The 14,646-nt window shown below is 37.6% G+C and overlaps 2 protein-coding genes across 2 annotated transcripts; both read right to left on the minus strand.

Moving 5' to 3' along the window:
- Positions 1 to 7,512: 7,512 nt before the first annotated feature.
- LOC133988094 (uncharacterized) lies at positions 7,513 to 9,519 on the minus strand. Its single transcript, XM_062427636.1, has 2 exons — positions 8,939 to 9,519; positions 7,513 to 8,382 (listed from the first exon to the last, which is right to left on the minus strand). The coding sequence occupies exons 1-2, from the start codon at positions 9,450 to 9,452 to the stop codon at positions 8,084 to 8,086; spliced, it is 813 nt and encodes a 270-aa protein (XP_062283620.1). The 5' UTR covers positions 9,453 to 9,519; the 3' UTR covers positions 7,513 to 8,083.
- Positions 9,520 to 10,841: 1,322 nt separating this feature from the next.
- Positions 10,842 to 13,774, minus strand: LOC133988095 (uncharacterized). Its single transcript, XM_062427637.1, has 2 exons — positions 13,218 to 13,774; positions 10,842 to 11,550 (listed from the first exon to the last, which is right to left on the minus strand). The coding sequence occupies exons 1-2, from the start codon at positions 13,711 to 13,713 to the stop codon at positions 11,252 to 11,254; spliced, it is 795 nt and encodes a 264-aa protein (XP_062283621.1). The 5' UTR covers positions 13,714 to 13,774; the 3' UTR covers positions 10,842 to 11,251.
- Between the last annotated feature and the right edge of the window lie 872 nt (positions 13,775 to 14,646).

Raw genomic sequence — 14,646 nt, forward strand, 5'->3', positions numbered from 1 at the left:
GCTGCCGTCATCTATTTTTGGTCAATGGTGCAACTTTTATAATTTGGGGAATGAGAAGTTTTTAAAGAATTTTTAGTATCTATTCATGGATAACATTTAGCGGTGTTAATGCTTTAGATAACAAATTCTACTTGGTTGATAATACATAAGATTCAAAGTGCTAGATTCTCACGTTACCAGGAGAGGAGAAGCATATCCCGAGACGACGTGTTACAGCTTGTGTATCTACTGTGAAACTGTCACTTCAACAACCCAACATACAGTTTCTCTTCATCTGATGTTGAAAATCCAATGTGTTCTCAACCTGACTACCATTCTCATAGATTTAATCTGTTATTAAATCAAGCATTCAGTCATTATTGGTATTTTTAAAGGCAGACCAGTCACATAAAGTACAGTGCAAGACCAAATAAACATCTGAAATTAAAGGCAGAATTAGGTTAAACCTTCATACTATATGTCTATAAGAACATGCTATCCTATTTAATTGTAGGCAATACTTTAAGTGTTTCTTAAACCAACATTCAGGTACGCAAATTAACATTGTAACAGGTTTTACTCTAATCGTTCCTGCTGCTCATACTGGACATCTAAAGAACGTTCATGGTAAGTGATATCAGTCCTCTTTTGCACAAACATTTATTTAAAATTCGAAGCTTATATGAGGCTTCAGCATTCTGATTTAGTCATGTCAAGTGAATATCTTACACATTTACAGTCTTAAGCGTCAGAATCCCCCTCTGTGTTTCCCTGTTGAGCTGTGGTGGAAGAATAGGAACAAAAAGAGGGACTTTGGCACTAGAAAGACTAATAGTGAAACGTATCTACTTGGTTTTACTCGTTTGGACGACTAGCGTCATATTAGATTTGGATGAATCCATTTTTGCACTAGAGGATGATTTTGTCACTTACATTAAAAGCACATTTGGAAATAATTCTTTAATTGGTCAGTATGAACAGGACAAATGATTACAGCAAGAAAAAACTATTTCAATGTTCATGTGGGCTCCTGACTGTTTTAAGAAAATGTGAACCTGTCCCTTAAACAGTCTCCAATTTATTTATAATTTACATCATTATTTTCAGGAGCCTTTCTAAGAATTTACATTTACATATCAGTTAATTTATAGTATATTACCCATAGACTGCATATAAAAGATATTACCTAAATGACCAAATCTGTTAAAATAATCACTTTGTGCCAATGCTTGTTATCAGTTTGAATTTCGATAATTTCATCTGGTCACTACGCATCAATCTCACATTCAAATTTAAGAGTAAGAAAAACATTTAAAGATCATTTCAATTTGTTTCCTAAAAAATAAATACACCACCAGTCAAAAGTTTGATCTTCTCATGCTCTTGAATTAGAAAGGCAGGTATTGACAGGTACTGTGTAATGTTAACAAAGTATACATTTAAAACTAAAAATCTGCCAATAACTGTCAGTTTAACGAGGTAACTTGGCATCATTTACTTCAGTTTTTAATTTAGAGAAGTAGAAACCCAGTTTGTTGACAGACTGCCAAAACCGCTAATTATCGAAGTACATTCAAGGAAAAAGCGTGGGAGGTTAAACCCATCAGTTTCCTCCATCACAGCACAAACAGCCACCTACCACACCTTCAGTCTGCCCGCTGGAGGTCTCCTGGGAGGATCACATACTCCGCCAAATCCACCGGACTTTCCAGCCTGAAAGCCAGATGGACTGATGGGAATCCTCCTGTCACAGTCTGTTGGTCACACCTGTCTCACCTCATCCATCATGTCTCATGCAGATGTTTCTAATTAACACACAAGAAAAGAGTCCATTTACAGGCTGAAATCAGCACAAATGGAAGATGAGAGGTTTACATGTGAAACTAAGCACTGATCCATCGAATACTATTGCTAACAGACACCATCACCATTACTGCTAGTGCTACCACTGTTATACTACAACACCCCAGTATTTGCTGGTCAAAGGAATGTAGATGTCTTGATTAAAATCAAACTAAATTTGTGTGAAAAAGTTGTTTTTTTTACATTTAGGTTGCATGTAACACTTGTTTCAGCTGATTTCTGACTATATTTCATTAAGAATAACATGAAACAATGAAATATTGTATTGACATGGAGTTCAAAAATGCTTATATGTGACCAAAATGTCTAAAAAAAAATGTAAACCCAATTTTAAACCTACACGGCTAGATGACATAGATTAATGCTATTGCCATTATAACTAGGACTACTACTACTCTTTTTACTATAATATACCTACTATCAGATACTATGATCACAGATGCTTTTTGTATGAAACTTATCTAAAAAGCTGACTTTATGACAATTGCACTTTACAAATAAAAATAATGATCAATTAAAAATGTTTTAAATATGAGACAGGTGAAAATTCAGGGTAGTAATTAGTATTTTTTGAGGTGGACCGAGCAAACTAATTTATTTCTAGGCCAAAAACAAACACTAAAGGCAGAATCAACCCAAAACTACAGTACATGAACAATATTAATTAGGACATGCTTTAATATAAAAATTCTCTGTACTGTTGTATATGACCACGTGTGTAACTTTCATAACACTGAATTTTATACAAATTTCCTGCAAATTTTCTATGTAATTGCAGGTATTTCCCAGTATATCCCAAATGTAGGTTTGTGTATATTTTTGAATTAGCAAAAGTCCTTAATAAAAGAAAATCTTAATTCTTTAACAGACAGAAAATACTCAACAATTACACATAATTTTTCTCTTTTTTTCCCCATAATTTGTGCCAAATTGCACCACTTTTAAAATTAATTAAGTAAATAATTAAATACCTTCTAATTACTCTGAACATTTCTAGGCCCTATAGTATGGGGGGGGATTCAACAAAAAACTAAAGAATTTCACAGTGAGAATTACGTAAAAGTTTAAGTTAAAGGCACTTACTTGAAGTCTTGACTTTTTAACCTGAGGAACATGATGAATGGGATCGAGGATCTGTGTGGATAACAGAGAACTAAAAGATCAGTGAGGCAGCGAGGAGCTTCAAGCACAGCACATTTTTTAAAATGTAATGGTCAGCTCACACATATTAAAAAAAACATGTTCTCTCCTTTGTGGTATCTAGCCACACAGGGTGCTTTGGTTTTAATTGACCAGATTTTGAGATATTTTCTAGATTTTAATGTGTGATGCTCACAGCAGTGAATATCCAATCTCTCCAATATCCAAATCCTTACTTGTCTGAATATTCCTCAGTAAACATTGTACACAGTTTTCATCAGCATCAAGTATTTAGATGATGAGGTGATAACTGCTCACATGTTTAGTCTTGTTTGTAGAAAGATATGCCATGGCTGAATGTTTATCTCTAAACCTCAGTAGATAAAAAGAAAAAAAACGGAAAAAAACAACTGTAAATAATACCACAACAGGCCGGTAAGAATATGTGTTTTTGTTATTTGAGTGGATCGGTCCTTTAAAAAAAATGCAACTTGCAACAGCAAAAGAAAAGAACTCAATAAAACAAATAGTCAAGACTTTAAAGTGTGTGCAGTCAAATCACAAACCCATTAAAATGAACAGGGATCAGGTTACATAACTAAAGTGTTTTACTTGATAGGGAGAGCATATACATGTCTACATTTATCATTATATATGAACACTGTTAATTCAAATTTGACCTTATCAGTGCAGGTTTAATTATTACACTGAGAGCAAACTTCACATGACAGCTTAGTGCTGAATTAAAAGGCATTTTCTTCACAAACTATAGCAGCTAAAACTGTAAAGATGTGAACAACCTTACAAAAATGAGCATTTCTGTTCACTTAGTGTGTTTATTAAACATAAAGATTTTTTTTCTTTTTGAAAAAGGACAAGATAGTAGAGCTGTTGCCTCTCTCCAGCAAGGAGAGGAGGAGACAGGGAGGGAGTGGATAAAGGAAGGAAAGGAGGAGTTTTGTCTCATCAGGAGAAGTGAAAGTGAAATGAATCTCTAGAGTATTTAAAGAGGAAGTTTGGACTCCCGGAGCTGTTGGCAGACGGGACAGCACAGAGGACACACACCGCTCAGTGATGTTGGTAAGCTGCACAACTTTTTTCACAACACTTTTGTCCTAAAATTCTTAAGTGTAATCTGAATAATTCATTAAAAAAAAGAGTTTTGGCAGCTCTTTGTGTACTTTCACTTTGCTTTTCTTTGTTTGTTTCCAAGTGACAGTCCTCATCCGGCCTCCCTCCTTCTCCTTACTCTAAGCTTTTATACTTTGTCCTGGTAAAAAACATCTTTATTTTACTGCTTGTAATAAACGTCTTTGTTTCATCTTTCATCTCATTGTTAGAAATCCAGAGAGGGATTCTGGTTCTCATCGAGGTTTGACGGTTTAAACTGACAAACTGAAAGTATAATGCAGCTTCTGTCATTTATCAAAGTCTCCTTTTTTTCAATAACTTTATCCCTTAAGATTTAGTCTTCATTTAAACATTTTTATTTTTTTATTTTTTTTAAAGCTTTTGACAATGTGAGAATTTGCCACCAGCTTTTCAGATGAGGGTTTAAAAACCTATTCTACAGGAGGAGTCCTTGTATGTGAATCTCTTCCTTAATTTTTTTTTTCAGCTCTCTCCTTCCTTTTATCGTTTTATCAGCTCTTCCTTGTCACGTTGACCTCCCGTGCTCCTTCTCGCTTGCTTTCTTTTTTCTCTCAGCAGATAATTCACAACAGGTTTTTCAGGATAGAGCACAAACACAAAAGGTTATTTATCTGTGTGAGACTGTTAGTGACAGGTTAACATTTCCTGCTAAAATATTTTATGGACTGTCTTGGAGGGAAAAAAAGTAGATAAACATGTAATAGGAGTATTTTAAAAGCAGAAGCTGTTAATGTGGTGTTAGATGATTTTCCTGCATCATGAAGAAGCTGCAAGGTGTGTGTGCTTTTACAGAACACTTTTTAGAGCATTTTCTGCTAAACAAAAAAAGGAAAAAAGAAATTCCTTAAAGATTCACATCATCTCTCTTGTAAACTTTTATTACTTTATTAGATTAAATATTTTCAATAAGGTTTGACCTGAAAATACAAGAAAATGCTATTTTATCTAGACTAAGAAGATAGAATTTGATCCATTCTCCAAAGACTAAAGTATCAAGTTTTATGCAGCTTTGCGTCATAATCATTTTACAACATTCAATAAAAGGTTTTACTACTTTATCTTTTATTTATTTAATATTTTATCATAGCATCTTTCTTTAATCAGGCAGTTTTGGGGTAACTCACACAGTACTATACATATAAAGGCCTGTTTTTACAGTGATAGTTTTAGTTTTGATTTGTAATTCTTAATTCTGTGGTTGCACTTAAGAGTGAGTAAAAGATTACAGATCATTTGGATGGATGCCTTGTTTTATGTCACACAGCAATACAGTGAACGTGGACTCCTTTAAAAACCTGTTAATCATTTCTGCAGCTGTTGTTAAGTGGCACAAAAGTGACACAAATAATTCATGAGATAAAAGTTAATTTAAAAAAAAGTATTTCCTTCTTCTTTGAGCATCCACAGTGTGAAGAATAAGCAGAATGTAGACTGTCACTTTGTACAGTATACTTTTACATTTACTACTCAGCTCAAGATGAGTAATTAAAACCATGTTACTACTGTAGGTATGATTGGATTATGTGAATTGTTACTGATCATGTGAAATAAGGTCATTTCAGGACATAAAAAAACAGAAGGCAAAACAAAGTGAGCAGGGGAAGTTGATGCCTTATTGTAACCACATTATCATTTAACATAATGACTTACTGAAAGTGGGAAGGGAACCTTTGTTTTCATTATAACTCTGGTTTATGGTCATGCAATACGTTTAGGCTTTGTTACTGCTGCATAAAACAAGATTTAAAGGGTCAGCCTATCCAAATTACAAAAAAACAAAACAAAAACGGATTAAAATGTTTTTTTATTTAATGTTTTCAAAATCAAACTATTAAGTTATTATTGCAATATGGATATTGAACAAGAGAATGCTATTCTGTATCAATGAAACACAGGAAATACTGTCTGTAAATCATGATTTAATTCTTTCCATTAACATTTTCAAACACATGCTACTTGTCTCATTATTCCTTTGAAAAGCTGTGACTAACAAACTTTTTATTCTTCTGCAGATACAGCAGAGATGTAGGATGTCTTTTTTTTCCCTTTGCAAGTCATAAAATTGTGGTCCATTAGTCTGTCTCTCTTTTTAAATTTTTTTTTTTTAACTGTTTCTAATCTTTTTTTTTTTTTCTTCCTTTTTTAGTTGTGCTGTCCTGACCAGACCCCCAGCCCAGACCCAAAGCTCATTTTGGTGGGTGGGATTGTAACGGAACCCATAATGCAGCTGTGATTCTGAGCTCCAGCTGGTTATGGGGTCCGTTTCCATCCCACGATGCACAGGACATCCTGAGGAGACGGGCAGATGGCGAGCACTTCTCCCTTCACGTCAACGAGGAGATTCGTGTGCAGGGCGTCGTCCCCCCCTTCCTACCACGACTCATTCATCATCCTCACTTTAACTTCAGATTACTCTGATAAGTCGGTTTGAAAATAACTTCACGTTCCGTCCAGTGAAAACTTTATTGTTCGACAAAGAAAAAAAAACTTAAAACAGCAAAACACTGATAACAGTATGTAACAATTAAAGTATGTACAATAAAAATACACATCTCAGCTCTTTAGCTTGTAGTGTGCCTACTTTGATTTATAAAAGCTACAGTAGTGTTAACTGCTCACCGCTTTTAAATCCTGATGGTTCATTTAAGGTGGAACTGAAGTTTTGTTTCTGTCAAATACATAAGGAAAGTGAAACTAACCCAGTAAGATCTTTGAATGCGTTGATGCCGTTTTGAAGAGGGCACATTGGTGTGTAATGACTCAATCTTTGACTGATGTAGGAGGTGTTTTTCCTCAATGACACGTTTTCTCCCGGATGCTGGCAACAGAAAACGCAACCGGGAATTCCGTGTCAGCCAAGAATGACACCGAAAACAGCGTCTTCTGCTCATTGTTTTCTAACGGTGTCGTATTTGTATACGTGGATATTTCAAATAAATGTTAAAGCGTTAAACTGTATCTGTATATCATTCTTCTATCACTATCTTGTTTCTTCTCCTCCCGGGGAGCATTGACTAAATCATATTTACATTACTGTTTGCAGCAAAGTCTTTCTCTAAACATCATACTCCAACAATGTTTTTATTTGCTAAAGGTGCTCGGTTCATTTGACACATGCACGCTGAGCTCAGGTGATAAGAGGAATATACCAACCCATATGTCAGATACTCCAATACAGTTTTTGGGACTTAGTTTTCCTCTCTAATGTTAACTGATAGTTTTACATTTCCAATTTCAGGTTTTCATTCAGCCTCACATGACACAGATATTAAACCTGTACAGAAAGAGTTTGATTTCACTTCTGATCTGCATCACATGCAAACATCAGACTCTGAACCTCTGAATACTCTTGTCATAAATTAGCAAATTGACGTTTTTAATGATTTTAAAGCAATATTTGAGTCAGTTGAGTCAGAAAAGGTGTAATATGTAATATTCATGTCTTGAACTTATTTGGTACGTTTTGATATTATCTACACAATTATACATCCACTAATTCATAGTCTAGCTATCCGATTAAAGTGACTTAATCATTTGGGCTTTATAATTGTTGAATTTAGATTTGTTTTGTATATTGCTGCTATTAAAAAAAATGCAATGATAGTAATAGAGTAGACTATTAACGTGCATTCCATTTAAGTTAGTGTTTTGTTATTGTTCCTCTGCATTTGTGTCTTCTCAGCTCCGCTGTTAGTGATTGTATTAGTAATTGTATGAGCAGCTAATCAAAATAGAGCATGAAGAGCTGTAGCATGAACTGTGTTGAGGTTAAAGGCAAAGACAGATGATGTCAGCTAATTATTTTTCCATACATCGTTACGAAATACAGTGAAAATAAAAGAAATGTGGGTTTAGGCACTGGTCAGCTGGAGGAGGAGAAAGACAGAAGTGTTCCCTAAACCTGAATAATCCTGTCGTAGGCTGCCGTCACTCACACAGAAAGAGTCGGTCAGTGGTCCGAAGGTGCTGAAGGTGTTGAAGGTGAAGGGAACCTAGAGAGTATCCTGTCCACCAGCTCCAGGTGTCTCTCGTGGTTTTCTCGACTGATCCTTTCGTGCATGTTTACAAGCTGACTCATTAGACTGTTCTGCATTTCCTTCTCGTGGTCCATTAACCTCTGCAGCCGTGCGTCCTCCTGAGCTTGCATGGCGGCGTCCATCTCTTTGAGCTGGGTGACTGTCGCCGACACCAACGTAGAGACCTGCTCCATCACTGTTGTTTTCCTTTTCTTTGATGGAACGGTGCACACTAGAAGGAAAAGGCATAGTGTTGCCTATCAGTAAAAGGACAACAACATATTGCATTGCTCTCTAAACCCTTTGAACTTGATATAAAGTATGAGCTTCAAGTGTAAAAAAAACAACAATTATTTGCATACGATTGTGTTTACCCACCTGACTGATCCAGTGTGATGCTCATTACATTTTTGAGTCAGAATGAATTGTATACAGCATTTGAAATGTCTTGGATTGTTGCTTCTTCTTCATGTCAACCCCTAAACAGACATTCATTACACCACGGACCCCTCATTTGGTAACATTTTGTCTCAAGAGTCCCCATCTGATAAAGTGTATGAAACCCATGACCAAAATAGTCACACATTCTGTCATTACTTTTAATTATGGATGCAATTATAGGTAAAATTAATGATTCCCATTTTTGCCTGGGTGGCCCTGGAGCCCCCTCAAAGACCCCTTGGGAGTCCCCAGACCTCACTCTGAGAACCACCGAGCTGGATTCTGTCAAAAATAAATAAACGCTGTTCATCTCAGTTGTGAACACAGTAATACACAAACACACTTACTGATGGGCTGTAAATGTTCTGATGAGCTGTACTGCTCCTCGTCCTCCTCCGCCTCCACTGGACCCAGCTGTTTCTGGATCTCTCCGTCATCCACTTCGTCCCAGAGACTGACTACGACCTCCTGATGCTCATCACCCATAGCGGGCTGTGGTGGAGGGGGCGGGGATGGAGGTGTGGATGCAGACGGGGGTGTGGGACTCCGCTGCCGCTTCACCGGGTTTGCAGAGGGGGCGATGGAGAAGACCTGGTGGCACTGCTCGTAAAACGGCCAGTCGACTCGATCGCTCCCGCAGCGGATCTTCAGCTGGTGGTATTTGAGGTATTGCTTCCTCAGCGCCTTTAATTTACTGATGACCTGCATGTGGGACCTGTACACCCCCCTCTCCGCCAGCAGTCTGGTCATCCTGTTGTAAACTACAGAGTCCTTCACTGTGCCTGTGATCTGGTTTCGGATCGCCTCAGACCCCCGGATGGTCAGAAGTTCTTTGATCTCGTTCTCCTGCCAGTTGTGCATCCTCTCTTTTGGGGGAGTAATGTACCTCTGAAACGTCTCAACTTATTATAAACAGCTCCCTTGTATATTTGCGCCCCAGACATCACATTTCTGTGCCGGATGTGGACGCGCTCAAAGATCGTCTATTGTAGATCCATCACTCTATAGCTAAAAAAATATTTTAATGTAAATCTTTAAAACAATTATGTATTTAAACCTTTTGATATATTAGTTATCAGTAAGTAATCATACTGTTATATAATTGAATAAAAATATATAAAAACGGCAATAAGTAACAACATTGTAGATTAAAGGACGGGTTCACAATTTTTTCACATCTGTCTTAAACAAGTGGTTAGCTTCAGGTCTTCACCATCCACTGTGATGCTGAATTAACTTTTTTTTTTTTTTTTTTTTTTTTACATTTCATGCCAAATTTGCATCCTAATAAAATGCATTTTACAGCTTAGTTTTGGAAGTAGAATGATATAGTAAACAGTTATAGAATTATTGTTACATTAATGATTAGACTATTATAGTGCATTGCTGTTCTGCACTCATGTCTAGCTACTGCTGATGGGTTAACTTTATAAAAAATAAATAAATTAAAAAAACCCAGGAAGAGCTGTACAGTGAGCAATGTTGAGGTTAAAAGGCAAAGGAGAGATGAGTGAAATATTTTCCTTCCACTGTTGAGAAATAAAGTCAATATAAAAAAGGAATGCGTTTTTTTCCTTCAACTTTATGTTTATTGGGTAAAGTTAAACGCACACACATTCCTGTTATTAAACCTCTTTTAAATTCTACCAAATTGAAAACCATCTGTGTAGATATTCCTTTACTTGCCCGTCCCTCTTCTCCCAGTTTTACACCACTTCTCCAACCCGTCAACCTTTTGTACTCAACACACACACACACACACACACACACACACACACACACACACACACACACACACACACACACACACACACACACACACACACACACACACACACACACACACACACACACACACACACACACACACACACACACACACACACACACACACACACACACACACACACACACACACACACACACACACACACACACACACACACACACACACACACACACACACACACACACCTTCGTCTCTACCCTCATGCATCCCCTCATCAAACCATCACTTCTACTTATGGGACAGTACTATAACTTATAACTTATGGTTATAAAACCAATTAAAAAAAAAAAAACTTACCCAATAAAATAAAACCAAAAAAAAGTGAAATACAAACCAAAAATAATATAGAAACTGTAACACTGAAATTATCAGCCTCAGTTACCCATCACCAGAAATATATTTACAATATAAACTGATGTAATGCAAAGGTTTTTTGAGCATGCCTAGCTGCATGCCTGCCTGAACACATCAAGGTGATCATTGGTCTGTGAAGTGTGCATTTCTCAGTCTCAGCAGGAAAGTCTTTTTTTTTTTCCATGGTGGAATTTTCATTAACTACTGACTGTCATGTGTCATCGCTTGTTTCTTTTTCTTTTTAAAGCCAGTTCAGTGTTATTGTTTTCTTGGCTGCTGCACGAAGTAGATACAGTACGTGTGTAATGTTCCTGCTCATCACGGCTTCTGCAATAACCCCCAAGGAGGTCCAGCGACAGCTCCCCGGGTAGTAAAAAAAAAAAACCAAAGATTTTATCAAGTAAATGAGGAATGTGGGTTTAGGCACTGTTCAGCTGGAGGAGGAGAGAGACAGAAGTGTTCCCTAAACCTGAATAATCCTGTCATAGGCTGCCTTCACTCACACAGAAAGAGTCGGTCAGTGGTCCGAAGGTGCTGAAGGTGCTGAAGGTGAGGGGAACCTAGAGAGTATCCTGTCCACCAGCTCCAGGTGTCTCTCGTGGTTTTCTCGACTGATCCTTTCGTGCATGTTTACAAGCTGACTCATTAGACTGTTCTGCATTTCCTTCTCGTGGTCCATTAACCTCTGCAGCCGTGCGTCCTCCTGAGCTTGCATGGCGGCGTCCATCTCTTTGAGCTGGGTGACCGTCGCCGAAACCAACGTAGAGACCTGCTCCATCACTGTTGTTTTCCTCTTCCTCGATGGAACGGTGCACACTAGAGGACAAAGACAGTGCAGTATCAGTAAATCATCAATCAGTAAAAGGATTTATCTGTGTTTTAACAGACTGGGCTTAAAATAAAACAATGACTATGAGCTTTAAGTGTCAACAATCAACTCATTTACTTTTATTTGATAAATTATATATCAATGTATCATTATATCAATGACATAATGTGTATTTAAGCTACATTACATACATGTGCATGTTTGCAGCTCTGAAGAGCAACAAGACTTACATCAGTTAAAGAACAGACGGTCATGTTTACCCACCTGATTGATCTGTGGGTCCTCTCCATTACGATGCATCAGTGTGATGCTCATTAAAAGGTCCACAAAATGAGGTAAATATACGAGACCAGAGAACGCATTATGATCAAAAGTAGAAAAAAACATTGGCTATATTGTTTCATTGAGGTGGGGGTTGTTTTAAGATTCAATCAACTGGAACAAATGATTACTTGCTCACATGTGGGATTTTAACTTGAACAAATATGGAGTCATCTTGGGACAATTTAAGCAAAACAAACATGTTATATATCACATAGATTTCAAGTCTTAAAAGGGTCAAAAGGGTAGCTCGTTCTGTGGCAGCAGTGCACAGCTCCAGTGGTTTTTGAAAATTGTTTCATGAGTCCATTCAATAAGAGTGTGACAACCTTCAGATAGTTCGGTATATTTTTGACGAGTACTGATGTGTCAGTTTTTGCCATATTCTAGTCACAGCACACGGTGAGAGGACTTCCAGAAAAAAATCAAAGTCAGCATCGTTATGGCCCAATATAGGCTTCATGTCAGCAACCGGCCCATCAGATTTCTCAGGATGAAGATGGCTGACACAGTAAATACTGTCTGGTCCAGTTTTGGTTTTAAAACTGATGTGAGCAGGTGGTCAAAGGTGTCATTTGCACATTCAATTAAAAGGTCCATCTCAACCTGACTAAAAAAACCCACTTCAAATACATCTCAAAGTTTGGCTGTGGGTCGTCCATGGGTGTTTTGTTTCATATTTTTGATTGATGAGAGCAGAGAGACAAGACCAATGATGTGAGCTTTTTCTGGCTTAATAAAACTTAGGAAGCTTTTATTACTAAGTGACATCAGTTCATCATGGATGCATCTTCATACTTTTGATAATTTTTGATGAGTGAAATGTCGTCTCGCGAGCATACATGAACTTCACTACCAGAGTTGAGAGATGTGCCTGCTCACTGCGTGCTTTGAAAGTAACCAAAACAGCACAGAAACACAGCAGAAATAACAACATTAGGTAAGTTTGCCTTTATGTTGGCATGTATGTTATATAAATGCTCATTTTGACTGTTATTTAGAGTCCCAACCAAGACTGTCAGCTGCTGTTTGCATTAGCCAGCTGCAGCCTCACTGGAGAGAAGAGCATCAGATGACTTTAAATGATCATTTTCTGTGTTTATATCCTAATAAAATACAGTTATTTTCAAATGCTGTAAACCTCAATCTGAGACCTGAAGACACATGACCCTGCATGTTATCCAGGTCTCACTTCAGTTGTGGACGCAGTAATAATAAATAACAATAAGTTTAATTTATATATAGCACCTTTCCCAAACCCAAGGACGCTTTACGGGCGAGGGGGGGGAATCAAACAAAACAGATCAAAACAATGAATGACCGACACACTTACTGATGGGCTGTAAATGTTCTGATGAGCTGTACTGCTCCTCGTCCTCCTCCGCCTCCACTGGCCCCAGCTGTTTCTGGATGTCTGCTTCGTCCACTTCGTCCCAGAGGCTGACTACGACCTCCTGATGCTCCTCTCTGTTGGCAGGAGTTGGAGATGTGGGTGTAGATGATGTGGGACTCCGCCGCCGCCGCTTCACCGGGTTTGCAGAGGGGGCGATGGAGAAGACCTGGTGACACTGCTCGTAAAACGGCCAGTCGACCCGGTCTGTCCCGCAGCGGATCATCAGCTGGTGGTATTTTGTGTATTGCTTCCTCAGCGCCTTCAGTTTGCTTACAATCTGCATGTGGGACCTGTACACCCCTCTCTCCGCCAGCAGTCTGGTCATCCTGTTGTAAACTACAGAGTCCTTGGCCGTCCCTGTGATCTGGTTTCGGATCGCCTCAGACCCCCGGATGGTCAGAAGTTCTTTGATCTCGTTCTCCTGCCAGTTGTGCATCCTCTCTTTTTGGGGGAATAAAAAGATCTATCGCTAAAATGTCTCAACTCAACAAAGTGTTGTACTAACTCAAACAGCTCCCTTGTATATTTGCGCCCCTAACGTCACATTTCTGTGCCGGATGTGGACGCGCTCAAAGATCGTCTATTATACAGCCCTCTCTTTGTAGCTAACAATTATTTCAATGCAACATTCTTATTGACCAATAAGTAATTATAATGTGTTACATAATTGAATATAGCATTATAAAAATGACATGTGATGTTGTTTAATGATATAGATTAGAGAATAGGTCTGTCTTAAAGCAATAATCAGGTTCCCAAAGGTTTTTCTTTCCCTTTATTCCTCCTGTTCATAGACCATTTAAAGATTTATTCCCAAGACAATATCCATGGAGACGATGGGGAACATTTCTTTGGTGCAAAAATACATTCAAAAGTTTATCTTAAACTAATAAAACAACAACAACAACAAGATGATGGATATGTGTACTAAAAAGGTTGCAACTGTGTAGGATATCCACTTGATATCATTGAAGACTGTGGATTTTGTCCCCACCCACTCTAAACACACTATAAAGTGAGCAATGGTCTGTATTAACAGAATGAATAATTACAGCAAGAAAAAGCCCTTACAGTGTTCACAGTGGGACCTGATTACTAAACAGATACAGTATAAAAACCTACCTATGAACCTATCCACATCATTGATAATCTATTATCTACTCAAACTGCAACCAGTGATTATTCTTTACTTTTGACAGTTCTGATGATTCTTCTCATTTAATTGTCTGGTCTTTAAAATGTGCAACATTTATTTTGTTAATTTGTGCAACAATCAAAACCAAATTACATTCATTTATTTACAATTGAACTAAGAAACAGCAAAAAAAAAAAAAAAAACTAACAGATGAAATCAGTATAATAAGACTAT

The sequence above is a fragment of the Scomber scombrus genome, chromosome 10, assembly GCF_963691925.1.
Source record: "Scomber scombrus chromosome 10, fScoSco1.1, whole genome shotgun sequence".
Taxonomy (NCBI): Eukaryota; Metazoa; Chordata; class Actinopteri; order Scombriformes; family Scombridae; genus Scomber; species Scomber scombrus.